The 20,166-nt window shown below is 41.8% G+C and overlaps 1 protein-coding gene across 1 annotated transcript in view; it reads left to right on the top strand.

Moving 5' to 3' along the window:
- The first annotated feature begins 8,874 nt into the window (after positions 1-8,874).
- Positions 8,875-20,166, top strand: part of TMEM131 (transmembrane protein 131) — a 93,743-nt gene continuing 82,451 nt past the window's right edge. Inside the window, exon 1 of the mRNA XM_054654533.2 lies at positions 8,875-9,152. Within this exon, the coding sequence (XP_054510508.2) occupies positions 8,987-9,152 (166 nt within the window). The 5' untranslated portion in view covers positions 8,875-8,986. The remainder of the gene's footprint in view (positions 9,153-20,166) is intronic.

Raw genomic sequence — 20,166 nt, 5'->3', positions numbered from 1 at the left:
GATGTGACCAGCCCTTATTGGGCTCAGGCTTGATTATGATACTGAATGATCTTTGCTTTCTATGTGGCACAACTTCTGCTGTGCAACTTTTTCATGTAGGGCTATGGTTAAATTGTAAGTTATCGCAGCTAATTTATCTTGATTTGCTCTTCTTCTTCTTCTTGCAGATTAATTTATCTCATTTTTAAGTGTGGTGTGGCTTTCTGGATAGTTCCAACACCAGCAGATGCTGCTTAAGCAAGAAGTTTGACTCCCCAGATCCATCTGTCAGGTTCCCTGGGGATGCTTCTCTTACTCGTATTTCCAGGAAAGCAGGCTGATGGCTGGCTCCACAATCTCCAGCCAGGAAGTCCCCCTGGCTGCTTTTCATCTAGTCTCTTTCTTCTGACACATCCAGTTTTGGTGGGCTATAAGGAGACAGGCCTCCTCTGGAAGAGCTCCTGAGTTTTTGATACACTCATGCAATCACGCTGTGTCAAAGTACAATGAGAAGCAAAGGAATGCTGGCAAGAGAACATCCTATATAAGCTATGATTAAGACATTAACAGAACCATTATTTATTACTCAATTTTCTATCACAGCAACCAAGATCAAAGGTTTTGTCTTTTATTCCCCTAGGAAAACCTTATCTGGATCAAGCTGAGTAATACTATTCAGATTTTTTGCAGAACTCTCTCCTAGGTGGGCTTTTCATGAACTTGCAAATGTACTTTCTTCAGCTCAGCCCTCCATATCCGTCTCCTCTCCATTCGCCACCTAAATCATTTACACACAAGTAAGTCTGGATTTTATTGCTTACTGTTTCACTTGGAGCCACGAGAAACCCATCTGTCTTTGAAAAGCTTAATTTCATTTCAAAGTAATTTAAAAAATGTCAGTTTAGAGCTGCTCTGGTTTTAATTTTTTTTCCTTTGGTTTCAATATAATGCCATTTTTACATTTTACTTGAACAATCCAAAAGGATTATATACTATGAAATTTGAAATTATATACTAAGAGTGTCATTGTCACAGGAAGTTTGTTTCCACTGCAGTGCCTAGCAATTCTTTCTGTGTCTGCGTACAAGTGCTGCAGTAGCCATTGTGGGAACTGACTTCTGCAACTAAGCAGAAGTGCAGGGTGGTACATGCAGTTGCTTATGGTCTGAGCCAGCTGGAGGTTATCCAGGCTGGTCTGGGTATCAGGTAGCTGCACTAACCAAGAGCTCACAGCTGTGTTGATAAGTCCTGCAGAGAGAACAGTCATGGTAAATGCACACACAGTGTCACACTGTCACGGTTTCAGTTTTCATATCAGAGCTGGCCTGCAGCCTGGTAGCTCAAAGTATAAGAGCAGGCAAGCAGCTCTCACACCCATCCATACAGATATAATCCCTGAGGTATGCATGAGGTCTTTTAATATTCCAGAGAGAACGTCAGTTCCAAAATGCTCTGTTTTCTCTGGGTTCTCAGTTCTCTCTGTTAGATGAAATTCCACCTCCACCCTGATGCGTGCCCAGACGTCTATGCCTCAGTTTGGACAGGCAAGGCTGACAGCTCTTGTGTTGCTTGATGGGAAAGCAGCACCTGGAAGAAGAGCAGCAGGTTCTTATTAAAAATAAATTTCTTTTTAAAAAATTAACTAGTTATGTGGGAGCCTCAGCTTAGGCTTCCTTGGCACTCCAACCAACCACAGCTCCTCATTCAAGACAGCACTTCGTCTTTTGAATCTTTTTGTATAACAAAAGACCGGGATGTTTCATACTTTCATCTTATGCAGACTGGGGTTTGATAGACACTAGATAAAATTTTGCAGGGGACTAAAATATGCTAGCCCTGTTAGGATGAGGTGGCACTGGGAACTGCAGCAAATTCCTGGCTATATCCCATTTGCTCAGCCCCATGCTGTTACTTAAGTGTCATGCAGGAGCTCTGTTGGTCCTGTCCTGCTCAGCTGGTGCTACTTCTCTCTTTTTCTGCCCTTTTTTTTTCTGCCCTGCCTGGTGTCTCCTCTGAAGGGTGAAAGGGAGGAGACAACACCCATGAGCTCTACATCTCATCTCCTCAGACCTCACTCCTTCCCCTGGAGCCTTATAGCACAAAAAGAATGGCACAGCATACTTTAAAAGAAGTTGAGGAGATCTCAAACAAACATGGAGGCTGAGGGAACAGAGCCTTGAATGTTCATACTGGTACAGTCTGTATTGGGGCTAACCTTCATCCATAAATATCTCTGTAGTGCTTCTTGGGAGCCTTTATTTGCCAGTGTGAGAGACGAGATAATAAGCACTTGGAGACATGTTAAAGTGATGTCGATCAGTTCACAGCAGCAGAATATCAGGGACGATCTTTCCAAACATACAAGGTTGTACCATGAGAGTCTACCCTAGCACTTGGTCTTTTTTGGTTTTTTCTATTATAACATGCAGAAGTGAAAGAGATGCTTACCCACAACAGCAGAGGGGAAGTCAGACAAGAGCAAAGAGCCATTATTTATACAATCCAACCCAGAAACACAAATGAGACAACAGCAGAGCAAAAGAGAAGTGCATATCTGAGAGCCTGTACACAGAATGCCAGTACTAATGACAACCTAGGCTACCTGAAAGGACAGGAAAGTCCAGACATCCCCTTACTTATACTTCATATCATAGAGCGTATGCCTCAGTTAGGATGGAGAAAATATTTAGTGTTGTCTAGAGGGCAATGAGAATGAGGCAATCATCAAACTCATCAAGCTCCTCCACAAGTGAGACTTTAAAAACACAGAGCAAAAGACACAACGCATGCACAGAAAGCCGTAAAAAACAGATTGAACCATTTTCAATTTTTAAGGCATTTAATCAAATTCTACAATCAGAATTTCATCCTACCTCATCCTGCAAGGTAATCTTCGTGAACAGATGTCTCTGACTTTGGTCTCTTTGAGGATGAGGGGCCCAGGCAGCAACTGGAATCCACAGCATTTGATGTATGCCCCCTTTGCATGCTTCATCTATTGCTCTGTTCAGCTTTTAAATTGAAATCAACAGTCCTCATAAAAAAATGCCCTCCTATGATATAGGTTCCACGAGCATTGGTAGGTAATCTGGGACTGATAAACTCTGGCCATGAATTTCAGATGGAGGTATCTGTGGCTGAGCTTCTGAATCTGCATGGAGACAACTAGATAAATGATCAAGTGTGTTGGTGATTTTAAATTCTCCATGAAAATGAGTTGCACTTCAGTCTGAGTATGAACTAACATCTTTTCACACAAGTACAGAAACCCTTTGGCACTGGCACATCATTGCAGTGCTGTTGGATGTGCTCATCAGAAAATAGAGCACACAGCTGAGTGTATCACTATTATGGTAGAATCCAATTTTACTGAAAGAACAGGTTTCCAGTGAAGTTTCAACACCCAGAAAAGCTTTAGGAACTTAAGGATGCAGTTCTGTGTATCTTTGGGCTGAACAAGATATTTATCAGCATTCTGTTCATGCGCATTTATTTTATTTTCCTTTCTCCTTTCTCTGTTTTTATATGGCATCAGTGGATTACTTCTGCAGTCATGAATGTTTTAGCATAAGATGCCTGCTCTTATGGCAGAAAATTCAATACACAGGATTTACCATACAATTAACATCTATCTAGCATGATGTTGTGGGTACCACACTATGGTACCATGTCAGCAGTCTTGGATTTCTACCAGACTATGACAGGGACGAGGACTGTGTTAGAAAGTTCCAGCTTTGCTGAATCAAGGTGGAGTATGGGTGGAATAAATATCACATACCTTGCTGTCACACCAAAATACCTATCCACTACACCTGAAATTGTGCCAGGCTGCCAAACATTGGGAGAGGCAACAATACTGTGCTGACAGCAAATAGGGCTGTATTGCTGCACCCTTGGGGAGTGAATCTGGAAAGTCTGGCTCATACTAGCAAGGCATTTAACAAACACACAGCCAAACAGGAGCAGTTCCCTTCACTGACAGTACTTGTATGCACAAAGCTAACCTGGTGCTGAAGTATTCTGCCATGCCACGTTTTGAGGTAGGATAGAGTCCTTTGTGTTCTATCCCCCAAACTCACTATGACCCAGTGCACAGCAGAGCATGGGATAGGCTGTCAGGACGCTGCAAATGCATGAGGTCAAGTAACAGCCACTGAACTACAGCCACACAACATCCCTTTCTAGCCAGCCTCCTTCATGCCTTCACCTTTTTCTGTATCAAACCTCCATGCTGGACACAACTCCTTAGGTCATCCCAGATCAGCCCAGCCCACTCTGCCTCATGCCAGGATCACTACAGGAAAGAGGGACAAGAACAGAGCATTTGAAAGACACTGATGTACCAGTGGGGAAACCTGAATTGGTGGTCAAATAAATGAGGCTAATGCTTATTTCATGCGTCTTTCCAGGTACCTATCCACAGCAACAGTTCACATCCCAGTTCACAACAGGGATATTACCACAAAATACTGCATCTTTTATTTACTGTTCTTTTATTAGAAAAATGTGGCAAACCAAAATCAGAGTCATGGCTTTTATCAAGGCAAAGCTGAAAGTGGGCTCTCATCGGGCAAGTGTGTATCAGATTATGAGCCCAAAAAAAAGGTCATAATCCCTTTCTCCAAAAAAGAAATTTCTGGATCATTACATTTAATTCTTAAAAGGCAAAATTCTTAAGGAAATTGGGGAATTTTTTTCTCATGGGGTTAATAAAAATCATATGACATATCTTGGATTTTAATTTAGGTTCATGATAATATGAGTGATTAAGCAAACAGAAAATCAAAGTAGAACAAATAATAACACCCCCCCCTAAATTCCCCAATTTACCACTCTAGAAAATAAAATCATTAAGTAAAAAGTAACGAGGGTTCACTGAAAATAAATCTTGTACACAATCCTGGCTATTAAAATCCCAATATACCATATCTCCTCTGTTTTCATCATGCACAAGTTTCACAATGTCACCAATGTTGGAAACAAAGTGTTGGAAACAAAGCCCTCCAATGACTTGAAGCTGGCATGGAAAATGAAGCAGTAAGGGAATCCTGAGCCACTGGTCCTGAATGCAGGGCTGTCTTCAGCACACAGGTCCAGTATTGGCAAGTAAAAGACACATCACAGATCCACTGGCCAGTAAACCCTGCTTTAGGGTGCTCAAAAACATAGCCAAGTGATGGGGAGCATCAAATTGATGCAAAGTCATTTTGGCAGCTCAAGCTTATTGAAACATTTCCAAAAGGACAACTTTCCCCTGGTAGACTCAGTGGTATGAACATTGTTTCTCTGTCATCCATCATAACATTGAGGCAAATGAAGTAATGTGAGGAACAGCAACAAGCATTATCTGGAAGAGTGGTTTTATAGGGAAAGGTGAAAAGAGCTTAATACATCCAGTTTTGTTAAAGCAGAAGTAGATGGAGGCATGTTTCCAGCCAGCAAATGTTAAAGTAATGCAAACCCTAAAGATGGAAAGGAAATACTTGGGCTTATACATATGGGAACAAGTAGGAATAAATGAAAAGAGGTGGGGATATACTGAATATCAGAAAACCTTATTGGCAGTGAAGAGCAGAGCCTGTGCAAGATTTTCAGGATAATTTTTAAAGTTATTTAAAAATCATTTGAAAAATATGAATAAACAAGCCACTAGGAGTAAGACTTCACTAGCAGAAGAGTTGATTGGATTACACAACAGCCTCCTCTATCCCCATTTCTTCCTTTGCTTGGTTTATCTTTTACCAGTTAACAATATACAACATTTGGTAAAAGCAAAAAAAAAAAAAGTAACCTAAGGCACATTCATGACAGAAATCTCAATGCTGATTTAAGAGAGTTTATATGCTCCTGGATCCTGAGAAAGTGACCCCACAAAAATTTCTCGTTTATTTGAGTGCAACATCACTTGGATTTGATCCATGTCCCACAGAAGAGGTAATTCCCTGCAGGAGAGACAAGGTGGTTCAAACAATGGATTATTGCTTTTGTAGTCTGTCAGGCAGATAATCTCTAGTGAGTACCAGCAGTTGAAAAGGTTACAGCTTCTAACTAACCAGACTGACACTCTCCCAGAAATTTCTGCTTCCATATCAAGGTGGCAGAAGCAAAAAAAATTACTATAACCTATCAACAAAGGTATCTTACATGACAATTGAATGAGAGCATTTTGGTGTGCTTAGGAGGAATATTTTAAACTATCACAGCTCAGTAAATGCAGCAGTCTTTAGGTACACGATTTTTCACTCAGGGTGGAAGAACCACCACACTCTTCTGGGTGTTAACTTTACCCTGTTCGTTGTGCTAGCAAAGCTGACAGTGGCTGCAGGAATCAGAGTACAGCTCTCTGTCTCAAAGTCTTTCTGATGTGTTCTGTAGAACAGGGCATTTCTTCATCTGATGAGTCAGCTGTTGAACTTTAGTGCCTAAGTATTTCTGTAATTTCTGTTTATGAACACAAATACACTTCCATAAGAACTATAATCTAGGTCTTGTCATAGTTTATTATAAGAAGCTTTTTTCTAGTATAGAAATTGTTTTCTAAACTGTTCAACATGCTCAAGCAACACTGCAGTATCCAAATGTTGGTATTTATATGCACTGCATGTATAAATGAAACAACTTGAAGAACCTCAAATACGTATGAAATAATATAACCCAGATTAAAGCAGAAATAAATTAATGGAATGCTTTTTTGCTTTATCATTTACAGACATTGGACCATATTGTATTGGTTTTTCCTGCACAGAAAACAGTGGGAGTTCTGGATAAAGATGAAAGGGAGAATATGTACTGTGAGCTGTTTGTTTTCTACTCATAATATCTTTTGAAAAAGACATTCTGTATTTAGAACAAATAAAAACTGCCCATATTTTAATGTTGAAAGGTTGAAGATTCATAGATACCATAACAGTAGGACTCATAGTTCTCTTCTCATTTATAGCCTGGCGGATTTTGCCATGCTTACATCTTAGCTTTTTTAGAGTTCCCATTCATTTTAGTGGGTAGAACGCTCTAGAGCATGAATTATGAGAAAGTCTTTCTGCTTGGTTGTGCAATAGGGAATTTGAAATACGAGTAATAGAAATTAGCTGACTTTTTTTTCCCAGAAGAGTAATGCATGTACAGCAGAAGCCCAGTAAGGAAGGTAAAATCAAAATCCTAGAGGGTCTACTGTAATAAGAAAGCATTACTAACTGCTGTTTATCTTTCTGAGTTCTTAGGTTTGATTGTGCTCTTTGATGTACATACCTAACCCCCACAGAAGTCAACATGTGGGCTTTTGCTCACAGCAGCGATCAAGCTTTATATTTACTGTGGTTTGGGTGGTTCTGAGAAATATGAACAGAGACTCATGCTCATAAATCACTGATTTGTATAAACCCATTTTCAATGCACTAGTCAAAAGGCTATGCAAGTTTGAAAGATTAGTAATTACACAGAAGCCTTAGGTTCCTCCTCACATGTCTTCTGGAAACAATCACTATGGCTGGGAAAGGTTTCAACCCAGTACTTCTAAAATTCCATTTCTCCCTTGAAAATAAACCTAGTTCATGCTGTAGCCATAGTTCAACAAAACAACCACCTCCAGACTTTCAAGGTGTCTTTAGGGAGTTTTAACAATAAAGAACAATGTATGTTATGACTGTGTAAGAGCCATAACAAACGTTACTATTTTTAGTTAGGCTGTTAGTCAGTCCCTTAGAGACTCTGGCTCTATTACACTACCAAGATCGGTTATACTGTTGTGACAGATGAAACTCAGTGATGTGTTCAACCACTTCAAATCCAGTGTGACGTGTTGATCAGGTGGTGAAATGAGCAGTTGAGATGGCACGTGGGTGCATACAGGTTCTTATTCTAAAAAGGTAAGGCAGTTCTTCAGTGAACAGACTATACTACAGACTTTTACTCCTGCCACTCTATCCAAGATGACTTTGAGACTATCAGTCCTGTACAGATGATACCCAGACCACATCTCTTACTGTGAGCATTGCCACATGGCACACCTGGTACCACAGCTTCTGTCAGCACTGGTTCCACGGACCCATTTCCCAGTGTAACCTCCACTTGACAGACACCAACCTCATATGTATAACAATGCGCCTATTCTCCCACTGCAAATTCACTCCATGCCTTCCCAAAGGCCTTACGGCCACGCGTGTCACTCAAACAGACAGCGATAGGTACACGTCTTCCCTCCAGAGGGGCAGACGGGTGGTGTCACGCCCTAGCTCCAGCACAGGCTCTCACTGCGCCTCTGAGGCATACAAAACCTCGCAGCCCTCCGCTTCCGCTGCGGCCGAGGCTGCTGCACCGATGGGACCGGCCCAGCCCGGCAGCTGAGGCAGGGAGAATTCCCTCAGTGTGAAGCTATCGAAACCCCTGCTGCACAACGCTCCGGACCTCCAGCTGGGAATATAAGACACAGGAAAAGGACAGCAGCACCGGAGAGAAACGCCCCCGTCTCTCCAGCGAGGCCGCGCACAGAAGGAGCTGCCCGCCTGCCGCCATCTTGGACGCGGCTGGGAGAAGCCCCGACGGCCTCGGCAGGGAAACAACAGCGCCCCCGGCCCGCCCGCAGACCGGGAGACGAGAGCGCTACGGAGGCGGAGTGACCGCACCGCGAACAGCCGCCGCTTGCAGCAGATCTAAAATCGCATTTAAAAAAGCTAAATAAATAAATAAGAAAGAGAAAAAAACCCTCAAAACAATTAAACCAAAGCGACCTAGTCAGCAACCCTGCGCCCAGAGCAGGCGGAGCCAGCGGAGGGGCACGCTGCCTTGCCCGCAGTTAAAATGGCACCTGTTCTCCGCCCCAGCCCGGTAGGGGCGTGGCCTGGCCAGGGGGCGTGGCAGCCCGTGACACGCGCGTCAGGAGCCGCAGCGCGCGCTCGCGGGGGTGTCCGCCCCGCCCCTCCCCGAGCTCCTCCGCGCGCGCGCCGCGGCCCGGCCGGAGACAGACGCGGACACTCGGCGGACTCGCGGCGGCGGCGGCAGCAGCAGCGCGATGACGGCGGCGCCCGGCTGCCCCTGCTGCTCCCCCCGCTGCCCCCGCTGCTCCCCCGGTAGCTGCCCCTTCCCCCGCGCCGGCGGCTGGGCAGCCGCCTGGCGGGGCGCGGCGCTGCGCTTCGCGCTGGCGCTGCTCCTCCACACGGCCCGGGCCGAGAAGGAAGGTGAGACCCAGATTTCCCTTCCCTTTCTTGTCCTTCTTCCCCCCGCTCCTCCTCTTCTTCCTCCGGTGGCGGTGGGGCCGTTGGCGGCCGCGGCCCGCGCCCGCTCCCCGGCGGCGGGGTGGGGGGGCGGCTGGGGAGGAGCCCGGGGTCGCCGTCCCTTGTCCCGCATCCCGCCCGCTCTGCTGTCCCGCCCGCTCTGCTATCCCGCCGGTTCCCGCATCCCGCCGCTCCCGCTGCCCTGGCTGTGCGCGGAGTCGCGGCGCTGCCTCCCCCGCCCCGCCGCCGCGGCTGCCGGAGTGCGGGTGTGTGTCTGTGTCCCTGTGCCGCTGACGTTTCGCGGGGGTTTCTCCTCCCTGACAGCGGCGGGGACAGGGATGGAGCTGGAGCTGCCCTTTAAATAGGGAAAAGGGAAATAAATAAATAAATAAAATAGGAGGCTTGCTCGCGTTGAGCTGGTTTCCCTGCGGCAGGCTTCCAGTAGGAGACGAAGCCAAACCAAACAGACTGGCGAAGCAGCATGAGAAAGGGCAGAAATGCACGCTTTTGCATGGATTGGATTTTTATCCAATCACCAAGTGACAGTGGGACACCCCTTTTCCTCCCCAAACTTTTGACAGGTTTCCAGAGCCTTTGCGGAGTCGATGGCGTTTTCTCCAAACTTTTTAAAGTCCCTGTCTGACTTTCCCTAACTTGTAGTGTCTGTGATTTTGGCGTGGAGTCTTTTCATTGTGGTTTAGCAAGGAAGAAAAGCCCTGAGCGAAACACCTAAGCATAATCTGTAGCATTGCTGAGAACAGCTTTCAAGCATTTCCAAGGTGCAGACTTGTAGTCTGCTTGAAAGCATGGCCATGTGGCAGCATGAAAAAGCAGCAGGTAAATGTAATGTATTACTAAAGTAGGTGAAGCAGATTTACTTTGGCTGGACAGGAGAATTTGCTTTTCAGGCAAGTTGCTGCACCAGAGGAGGGAGGAGATTGAGGTCTGACAGGAAAAAAGGGAGTAAGAATAAAAAGGGTATGGAATAGGAGCTTAGCAAGGAGGGTCTAATCGTATGCCTAGACCAGACTTGAGGGAAGAAATACATCCTAATAAGGCATGTATTATTAAAAAAATAGTAGATATACCTTTCTAAAGAAGGGCTCAATTCCAGTCATTTCCTAGTAGCTTCTTTTTACAAATATGGGGATGTTGATATTAAGGTGATTGAAAACCCAAATCAGTTGTTGCACAGCCACTCTTGTTCACTTGACTTTGTCTACAGGAAATGTAAACATTCAGAAAACAGCATGAGTATTATCCCATATCCTTAGAGAGATTAGAATGTGTAAGTTTGTCAGTGTGGCCTGTAGTGTCTTGAGGTACTAAAAGAGTTGAAATGCTTGAGAAATTTCTGTTTTTAACTCTTATTGTGATTTCATTTCTTCTCAGGTAATAAGGTATATGTGTTTATAAGCTTTGTCAGTGATGTCATATACTGGTATGATGGAATTGATTCATACCCTAAAAGTTGTGGCAGCTAGGGTCATGGTCTGGTTGGTTCATTTGTGAAGAAGATACTGGATTTTTTTTCTCTATGGATTTTCTTGGCATTCCTAAATAAACAAGGGCAGTTTTAGATTCACAATTTGAACAGATACGATTGAAGCCCCTCAAGACAATGAAATAGTTGTAGTGATAACATTTAGTTCTGTTTACACAGTCAATTACTTAAGACTTATTCCAGCAACACATCTGTCATTTTCAAAAAGTGAATTTTTTTCTCAACTAGAACATGGATTTCTTTTAGCCTTCAGATTTCTGACATTTCCTGCCAAGTGTTCTGCTGTTTAGGGTAGTCTATGAGTGGTACATCTAAGGTCATCAAATAAGTGTTTCTTTGGTGTTTGTTTTTTTTCTGTTATTCATCTTTTATGAACTCCTGAGCAGAATTCACTGGCAATCTGCATTTGTGGATCACATGTTATAAAGTGTTGTCTTGCTTCTATTTGCTGAGTGCAATGACTGTTTAAACCCTGGATTAAAAAAAAGCAAAACAAAACATAAACCAAACAATAGTTTTAAAGCAAGACAAAGATTAAAGGGACTTGTGAGAGCTAGTTCCACTGATCTTAAGCTACAATGTAAGTGCCAGTCTGCAAGAGGTAGTGACTGAACACAGGAGAGGAAGGACCACTTTGGACACTGGGCCTTGAGGGAGCTCAAGGTGGGAGCTCAAAATGAAACAGTAATTGAGAAGAAAGGAGGGGATCATGTTCAGGCTCTGTCCTTAAGTGCCTTAGTTTTTACCAGGTTGTGTCAAGTTAAAGGTAATAAGACAATTTAAAAATAATAGTCAGGAAGCAGGGAGTAGCTAGGAATATCCTTTCCATCTCCCAAATGTGGGCATTCACTACAGCTGCAGGAAGGAAGCTGTGGAGAGGGATTAGGCCTGAGGTTGTGCATTGTTGTTTCTGAGCACTGCCAAGTTGAAGGTGGCTGTGGTAAGTAAGACACAGGGCAGTATGTACTCCAGAGAAGTTGGTACAGAAAACACTTGATAGAAGCAAGTGCCAAGTGAACAGTGAGAAGAATAGATCAGAATATGGCAAAAGAAAATGAAAAATGAATGTGGAGGACATTCTTTTCCTCTTACCTTGCATATACATGAGGAGAAACTGGGGGAATGATAGAGCTGATGGAGAGAAAATTATGCTGGCTTCATGTGGAGAAGAACCAGCAAGCAGTTCTTTATGGATGGAGCTGTCACACATAGAAACAAGATTGATGCTGGAGTATGCTACATAGATATGACTATTTCTTGTGCCCAGTCTTAGTTAAGGAGTTTGAGGGGGGCAAATGTAAACATCTTTGCCTAAAAGCGAGAAACAAAACTGAAATTGTGTGTTCTAGCTGTAAATCAGTCTTGAGGAACTGTGACATTGCTATACACTCTCTCTGTGCTAGAAAAATAGAACTTCTGGAATTTATCTGGTATCTGAGCAGATAGCAGAGTAAACTGGGATTGAACCAGCCAGAGAACCTTAAACATCAATTTCAGACTAAACACTGATATGTGGCTTTTCTTTTTTTGTGCCTAGCTGGGTCCTCCTGAGTGCCCATGTATTGCTGAGGAATGAGTAAGACTGAGAAGGTTGTAAAATTTTATGTTTGTTTTTTTTTCAGTTAGGAAATCTGTGAACCATTGAAAAGAATGACATGGAAGGAAAAAATTTCAGTCTCAAAGATCCTCTTGCTATTTAGGAGGGGCAAAAAATAACTTTATAGTTTCTTTGGGAAATATGTATGATTTTCAGGATTTTTGTAAGGCTTGTCCTTTCCTAGGGTAACTATCACATTCTGTATTGCCACATAGATTGAGGACAACTGTCAGTTTGTATTGGTGTGCTTTTTGTTAGGTGTTTAGTTTGTTTTGTTTTGAGATTTGTTTTGTGTTTTTTTTTTTTTTGTTGGGGATGACACAGAATAGCCTTCTGGGTTTTAGCTAGCTGGAAGCCATAGTAGTGCCATAACCCCATGGTAAGTTAAGTGTTTTGAAGATAAAGGTCTAATATGAGGATGCTTTTTTACCTGAACTGTTTTGTGTTGGCTTCCTTGTTTATATACATTTATATATTTTTAGAAAATCTTCACTTTATACAACTCTTTTTTTTTTAAATCCTGTTTTATTTGGCCAGCTGACTGAAAGCTTGTTGAGAATACTTTGATAGTTGTTTTACCTACCCATCTACTCACAACATAGGTGCAGGTAGAGCAAGGTTGATATTTAGGCTATGTTCAATTGCTGACTGTAATTTTTGAAGTTACATCTTAGTGCTGGATCTGGGAAAAAAATTCTATTTAAACATCACATTATGAAACCAGACAGACCAGTGAAAATAGCTCTTTTTTTTCTTAATGCTTGATGTATTCTCTTCTAGCTTCCTAGAAACCAAGTTAGTTACTGAGTGTAAGTGGGATATTGTCATCAGAGCAGTGTACTGATATGTTGGAATTCTGGTTCTATTTTTGTCATTCTTTCCAATCTCAAACAAATAACTTGTTTTTTTGTTTTTTACTGATATCTACAATAGCAAACCAGTATACTTCACAGGAGTATCAAAACTAGATTAATATTGGAAGATGACTGAGAGAAAGCTTATATGCTTAATATTATAAAAAGTGTCTTCACATATACTGCTTGTTTGTCATATACTGCTGTCAGAACTAATCTACAGCATGCCAGCTTTTACTTTTATGCTGGTGTTTTGACCCTGGCTAAATCAAAATTTCATTCAGAAAGAATGACCTCAATCAAACTGAAAACACTCCAGCAGTTGAGGTAGCACATCAGAACCATGAAGAGTGTGAGGAAAACAAAGTGGATAAAAATTGACCATGCTATCTCACTGTGGTTTTGAAACTTAAGTGTGGGACAGCTGATTAGGTCTGCACTGTGTCTGTGCACTTGTGAATGAAAAATACGGACCATGTGCTTGGATTGAATGTGCTTACTTGCTTGTGAAATCTTTGGACTAAAATAAAGGAAAAATTTTACTGCAGTGGACAGGAAGTTGAGACCCCATATTCTCTGTGACCTTCAATGTAATCTCAAAGTGGGTGCTATCATCTCCCTGCACCTCTTTCTCCCTCGCTGGTGTTCAGTTATATTGCATGTGTGAAGCAGACTGGGGTCCCCTCACCTGTAGAGGTCCATTGAAGGATGGTGTGCTCAGTTCAGGGCCTTGGATTGTCATCTCTTGAAGGAACTTGCTGTGGATTTGCGTAGTGCCTAATATGATGAAATTCCACCAGAGTGTGTGGAAGTCAATAGGCTTGGCATTATTTAAAGCTTTCAGTTGTGATTTTTTTGTGAATGATTGCAATATGGATTGCTCTGAGTCATCTGGATGTATTTGTGCATTTTAAAATTTTCAGCTGTTTGCTTGGACATTTGCTGTGAGTCACTTTATTTCAAAGCCTACCGAGTTTTATGCTGCTTAAAGTGATATGGGTTATGGTTCCACAGTGTGATTTACTGAGCCTGTAAGTTCAAATAATCTTTTCAAACAGTAAACTTGGTAAATTACCTGGGAGTCTGACAGTGAATGGTGGATGCTGTGGTTCATGCATAACGAGCAGTAAAAGTTATGTGACTGAAGCACAGGGTAGAACCAGTTTGGTTTGTTCCTGTGTTTGTGGGTTCGGCAAGAATAGAAGTCTATAATAATCTCTTTTATTTCTCTTGCTTGTACCTTCTGTCCCGTGTAGCACCCCTGACTTTGTCAGTCTACAGCATGAAATTACCTGGGTGCAACAGGCATTCAAGAAAGTGTTTTGTTTCTTTTTTCCTCTAAAAGACAGCAGTTGAATTAAATTCCTACTCTTCATAGTAATAAGTGGGAGTACTTGGAACTGGACTGAGTAATACCTAGAGCAGCCTCCTCTAACTAGATGTTCTCTGATCAGGTGACTGGGGTGGAGCCTCTGGGGTCACATCCAGCCTGCATTATCCTGTAGTTCCAAAAGTTGAGCAGAGTAGGTCCTTACAATGGAAGCAGCTGATTTGATCCATTTACACTGTGGGAGTTAGCAAACTTGAGTTTGAACTAAAGTTATTTTTTAAATAATTCCTGTTTTTCAAAAAAATTATGTTAGTATTTCAGCATTTTAATTATTTATACCAAGACAGAGGATGCAGAATTTCTTCTTGCATTGGGGGAAACCAAAGGAACCAGTGACCATTAGATCTAAAAACTTCAAGTTTATCTTTCTAGTCATAAATACAATCAATGAATAAACTTGTGTCAGATACGGATTTGTTAGAGGCAGCTGTTAAAATTTTAATGGGATGCAAGATTGTTATGTATTTCTGTTTTCTCAACTACCCTTATAGAATAGTTAGTGATTTACTGACTGCAGCAAAGATATAGTGCAGCATTTGCATTTAACATTTTTGAAATCTGATTTTAACATTTTCTCATAAGGATCCTTGGATAACTTTTGCTTTGGAATATGAAAGGGATTAAACCAGGATCATGTCTGTCTGTGTCTTAGAAAACCTTGGATGTAATGGGGAAATAGCAGAGCGCTGAAGGATTGCCATTTAGTTCCAATCCCTGAAAAGGAGGATAAAATTGAGGTGTTTCACTAGTTTGAGATTTTCCTGCTACAGTTACCAGATTAATCTTCTCACTAAGACTATCATAGATGCATTTTTAATACCTCTTCTACTGCCTGGCATAGCTTGCAACAGAGAACCATCTGAAAACAGGAGTTCTGCTGTCCTTTTCAAACTGGTTTTAGAGATATCTGAGTGAAATTTAGTGGAAGGAATTGTACAGGAAATGAAACTACAGCTCCTTCTGTCTGTGTACTCTATGAAACTACAAAATGTTATGTAATATAACTATTTGGCTGACTAATGCAACGCGCTTAGTTTTTTTAAGTAATTTTATAAATGGATCCATTGCCTGTTCTTCATGAAGCAGTTTGTCTTCACAATGTCTTAAGCGTTATCTGAGGGGTTTTTTCAGTTGAACACTTAAATCTGTGTTGGACTGTATAGATTTGGTGTAATAGGATGTACATGGACTTTCTAAAGTTACTTAAACTAGGAAAATCCCAGCCAACCCTTGGTTAAAGGGTTAGGTTTTTTTAAAGTTGTTTCAGTGAGGAAGCAGAGCTAGTATGATGTTAAACAGATTAAATCACCATTTGAAGGAATGATGATAGGAGACAAAGTTGTAAACATGCATGGTACCAATTTAAGTAGTCTGCAATATTTCCTAATAAATATGTTAAATGAATTTAAAGACTTGTTATCTGAAGCTTGTAAATGAATAGAAAATCATCCAGAAACACAGAAGTCGTCTAAGTGAATCAGTGATTTGCACCAAAATACTGTACAAATATTTACAGGTAGATTTTGTAGATAATGATAAAAACTATCTGGGCAACTAGATAAACTGCAAGGTGTATGGTTTTGGTTTATTTCCAGCAGTGGTTCATGTTCTACCTCAGAGGCTGGCTACAAGGAGCTCTTCCTGGCTATATTCTGGAACCTGTCCTGCTTTAGATATTTGTCACTGATCTGGAGTTGGAATGTACCAATACTCAAGGGCAAGTCTGCATTTGGGAGAGACCTAAGCAGGACAGAACAATGGGCTGACAGGATCTTCATGAAATCCAAAAAGGACAAATGGAAAGCCCTTTATATGGGACAGAATAACCACCTGCAGGGAATACAACCTGGAAATGCTGTTCATGAGTCAGCAATGTACCCTGGCAACATATAGGAGTGTAGCCACTGGGCTGAACAACGTGATTATTCCTGTTTAGTCAGCACTTAATAGGACACACCTAAACCACTGTGTCTAGTTTTGTTCTCTGCCATCCCACTGGAAGTCTGCAAGGATGGTCAATATATGCATGACCTGTGAATGGAGGCTGAGGGATCTTGTGGCAGTATGCCAAAATCATAGTAGTTTATGGAGGAAAATGGAGCCCGACTCCTCACAGAGGTTCATGGCTGGAGCCTGAGACAGTGGCCATAAAGTTAAACATAAAGAAAAGTCCAGGAGATGCTGCTCTCTGATGATCTGAGTAAGAGAGGCACTTGGGCAGTATAAAATAGCATTGAAAATTCTGTTTATTAAAGCTAACCATATAAAGAGAGAGTAGTACAGATAATCTTGGATCTCTTTTGATGCTGAGAACCCTGAATTGTGCAGCACCCAACAGACCTTTGAATGGACTCCCATGTGCAACACACTGTGCAGACCCCATCCAGAAAGGTTACCCTATTTTGCTCTTTTGCTGGATTTCCTTCCTTGTAAGAAGACAAGTCTATTCATAGTTTTTGCTGTCAGAAAGGATGTTCACATGGGAACTTCCATCTGCACTTTCAGATAAAGCAAGGCCACCCAGGTGGCATAATCACTGGTGATGTTGATTGCAGCTTCTCTGGGCTCCCCCTGCAGCCACGGAGTACGTGCAGCACGGCCAGCCCAGACACGCAGCCCAGCACAGGGTGGGTCTGCTGGGCTTGGCTCCTGCATGGATCACTGCCTCCCATCTCTCATGGGCTTCCGGTCAGCATGGCTGGGATCTTCTGCCTTGATGTGATGAGTCTGTATTTCACCAGGAGGCTGGTCAGGCATTGAAGCAGCTTCTCTAGGGAGGTTATGGGATCTCTGCCTTTGGATGTTTTCAAGACCCACCTAAATGAGAGCCTAAAGCAACACCATCCAAATTCAGCATTCACTTTACTTCTGCAGAAGGTTGAGCTGGATGACGGTCTTAATGTCCATTCCACCCTCAGTTTCCCTGTCTCAATATTTTGTGCCTCCCCTGTGATCTTAAAACTTAGTTAGAGATTGCAGTACTTTAGTTGCAGCTGATGGTAATATCTGTAAGGCATTACAGATGTCTTACAGATAGACATCTGACTTTTCGTGTAACTCCGTGGTGAAGCCAGTGTTATGGTAATAGTAATACAGATACAATTTTGGTAGAAGCAGAGCTGTAATTGTACCAGGAAGCTTCATGGGTTGCTGCATCACTAAAAAAGGGTGATCATAGATAAAAACAAGACCTTGTCAACCATTCCTTATTTCTGTAATTGTGGATCACATACACTTTTTTGTCCCCATGTTTTTGTTCTTTCTCTTGAAAAATTTGTTTCTAAAGGAGTATTTGTGTCCCATCTTTCATGTGAAGCATAATACAGCTATTAGTTTTTGCCTTTGCCAGCTGCTGGCAATATAGCAATACATTCAATTGTGATTTACATGTTAATATACAAGATGTATTAAAGTTAACAATCTGTGCAGCTAATATGTCTGAAGAAATACTGAGAGATTTGGATAGTTAATGTTGTGAAGTTTTTGACTATTCCTTTCTTGCAGTGGGAGACATGGAGTACTTTTCCCTTACTAGAAACCTTCTTGTCTGTTTGCTTGGGTATTCTCAGCTGTGTGTAACTTCAATCTGTGGAGGCAGCAACAGGCAGTTTAGAGGTACCAGAAATGACCATTATTTAGTGTGTACTAGGAAGCACTGAGGCTACTCTTGCCCTCTGAGTTGTCTCTCCTAAGTATAGGAAGATAAGGAAGGGGGTGTATGTATGTAACTTTTATATTATGATACAGCTGCTTTTATATTATCATATACCTTGCCAGTTGCCTTTTGTGTAGCTTAACTAGGTCATGATGTGCCCATATACCTTTGGCTGACCTGTATCATCCAAAATATTCAAAATATTAATAAATATCTTGTTTTCGGAGAAACATCCCAAACATTTGATGTTCAAGGAGAGATGGTTGTCATTGACAGTCTGAATCTTCACAGGTGAAGTCATTCTGCCAATCAGTACTACTGAATATCATTATCTGATGGAGAAAAGATTGAAATGAACTTCCAGTTCATCAGGGGAAATTTGATCAGAGTTTTATACTTGATGAGTGCTGTGAATTCTTCCTTTGATTAAATGAGATTTCTCTAAGGAAAAAGACTAGATTAAGGACCTTGGAGATTGAATAAAACATTTATTTATTTAGCATTATTTAATTAATCATCCTTTAAAAATACCTGTTTTGTGAAAAAACCCTCTAATGTTGAATTTAGCAAAGGTCTTCCTGTTTAGGTTGAGAGACTGAGTACTAGGCATATCAAAGTAGAAATGAGAACTATTTTTGAGTGAAGTCTTGTCTTGGGGGGCAGCTTAGTGATGAGTAAATTAGATGTCTCTCCATAACATATTCTGTCACTAAGCCTAAGGGTTTGGAATTATTGGGTGAAATCATGATCTGTGTTGCACCGGGTGTCAACTTAGATCATCCCAGCTGTTTGTAAAAGAGTCTGACCAGAAGAGAGTGTTTATTTACTTCTGAGGGGTAACTGCTTCCAGGGTATTGTAGGTAGCTAAATTGCATTCCTGCAAGCATTTAATTTCCCTATGCCTACTTGCACCTTTAATTTCTTATTAATGTTTTTGAAGTGTTCCCCCCAAACTGAAATTCTCCTGTTTTGTTTAATTGTTTTTGCTCTGTGTTTTATCTTCTTTCAAAGATTCTTTCCAAACTTTTGGTTGTTCTTCTCCACCCTTTTCTCCTCTGGTTTTATCAGCCTTTGCAAGCAGCTTTTTCCTGCTGGTGGTCTGTGTTCCCTCATGGCAAGTCAACAGACTGCTGTGCTCAGCAATCAATAAGTAGTGTTACTGCCACATCATTAACACTACAGCTTTAACGTCAGACCTTTTCTACCTTTTCCTGGCCTTTGATTGTTGTATTTATAAACTTCATATGGCAGCTGAACCAGCATTATCTTGCCACTCTTTTTCGCTTGTCGTCAGCCTTAATAGCTGTTTCCAGCGGACACTCGAGTGTTGCCGAGTGAGCATGGGAGGGGCGGAGATCAGTGCTCCTCCCTGCCAATGATACTTCTCTCCAGTAACTTGGTATTCACCCAGTCGCAACTGTTACACAACAAAATATAAACAATTGTGTTGTTCGTGTACCCTTGTTCTTCTGAAAATTCATGCAGGTCCGCCTTGGTAACTGACCAAGAAAAAAAGGGAGGCAAGATCAGAGCTCTCACTTAGTAGACTGCTGTTTCTGTGCCATGAATGATAGAAAGCATTCTCTGTAGTAGCTAGTAAGATAGGAGTAAGGATGGAAAACTGAGAGCATAAGCTGTAGCTCTTACCTGATGACATTCACCTTTCCAGCAAGACATTTAGATGTCAGGAGGTATCTGCCTGGCTCTGTCACCTTCCTGTTCTGTGGAGGGTTTTTTAGAAACTCTAAAAATTGCATCTTCCTTCCTATTTTCTGTGATGTGGAGAACAATGCTTGATCTTGGTTGGTTTTTATTAAGGTCATTAATCATCCTGGATGTACCTTCTAGGTGGGTCTTTCCATTGTGTTGATACAACCCTTTTTATTGCATAAGTGGGGGTCTGTTCACTGGTTCATTTCATAGGAGTATAAGTTTGGAAGACTGATGTTAATGGCAATAGCTGAAATTATTGTCATTT

This window comes from Agelaius phoeniceus, chromosome 2 (genome assembly GCF_051311805.1).
Source record: "Agelaius phoeniceus isolate bAgePho1 chromosome 2, bAgePho1.hap1, whole genome shotgun sequence".
Lineage (NCBI taxonomy): Eukaryota > Metazoa > Chordata > Aves > Passeriformes > Icteridae > Agelaius > Agelaius phoeniceus.
Note: the sequence above shows the minus strand (reverse complement) of the source record. Positions and strands in the feature narration are given on the sequence as shown.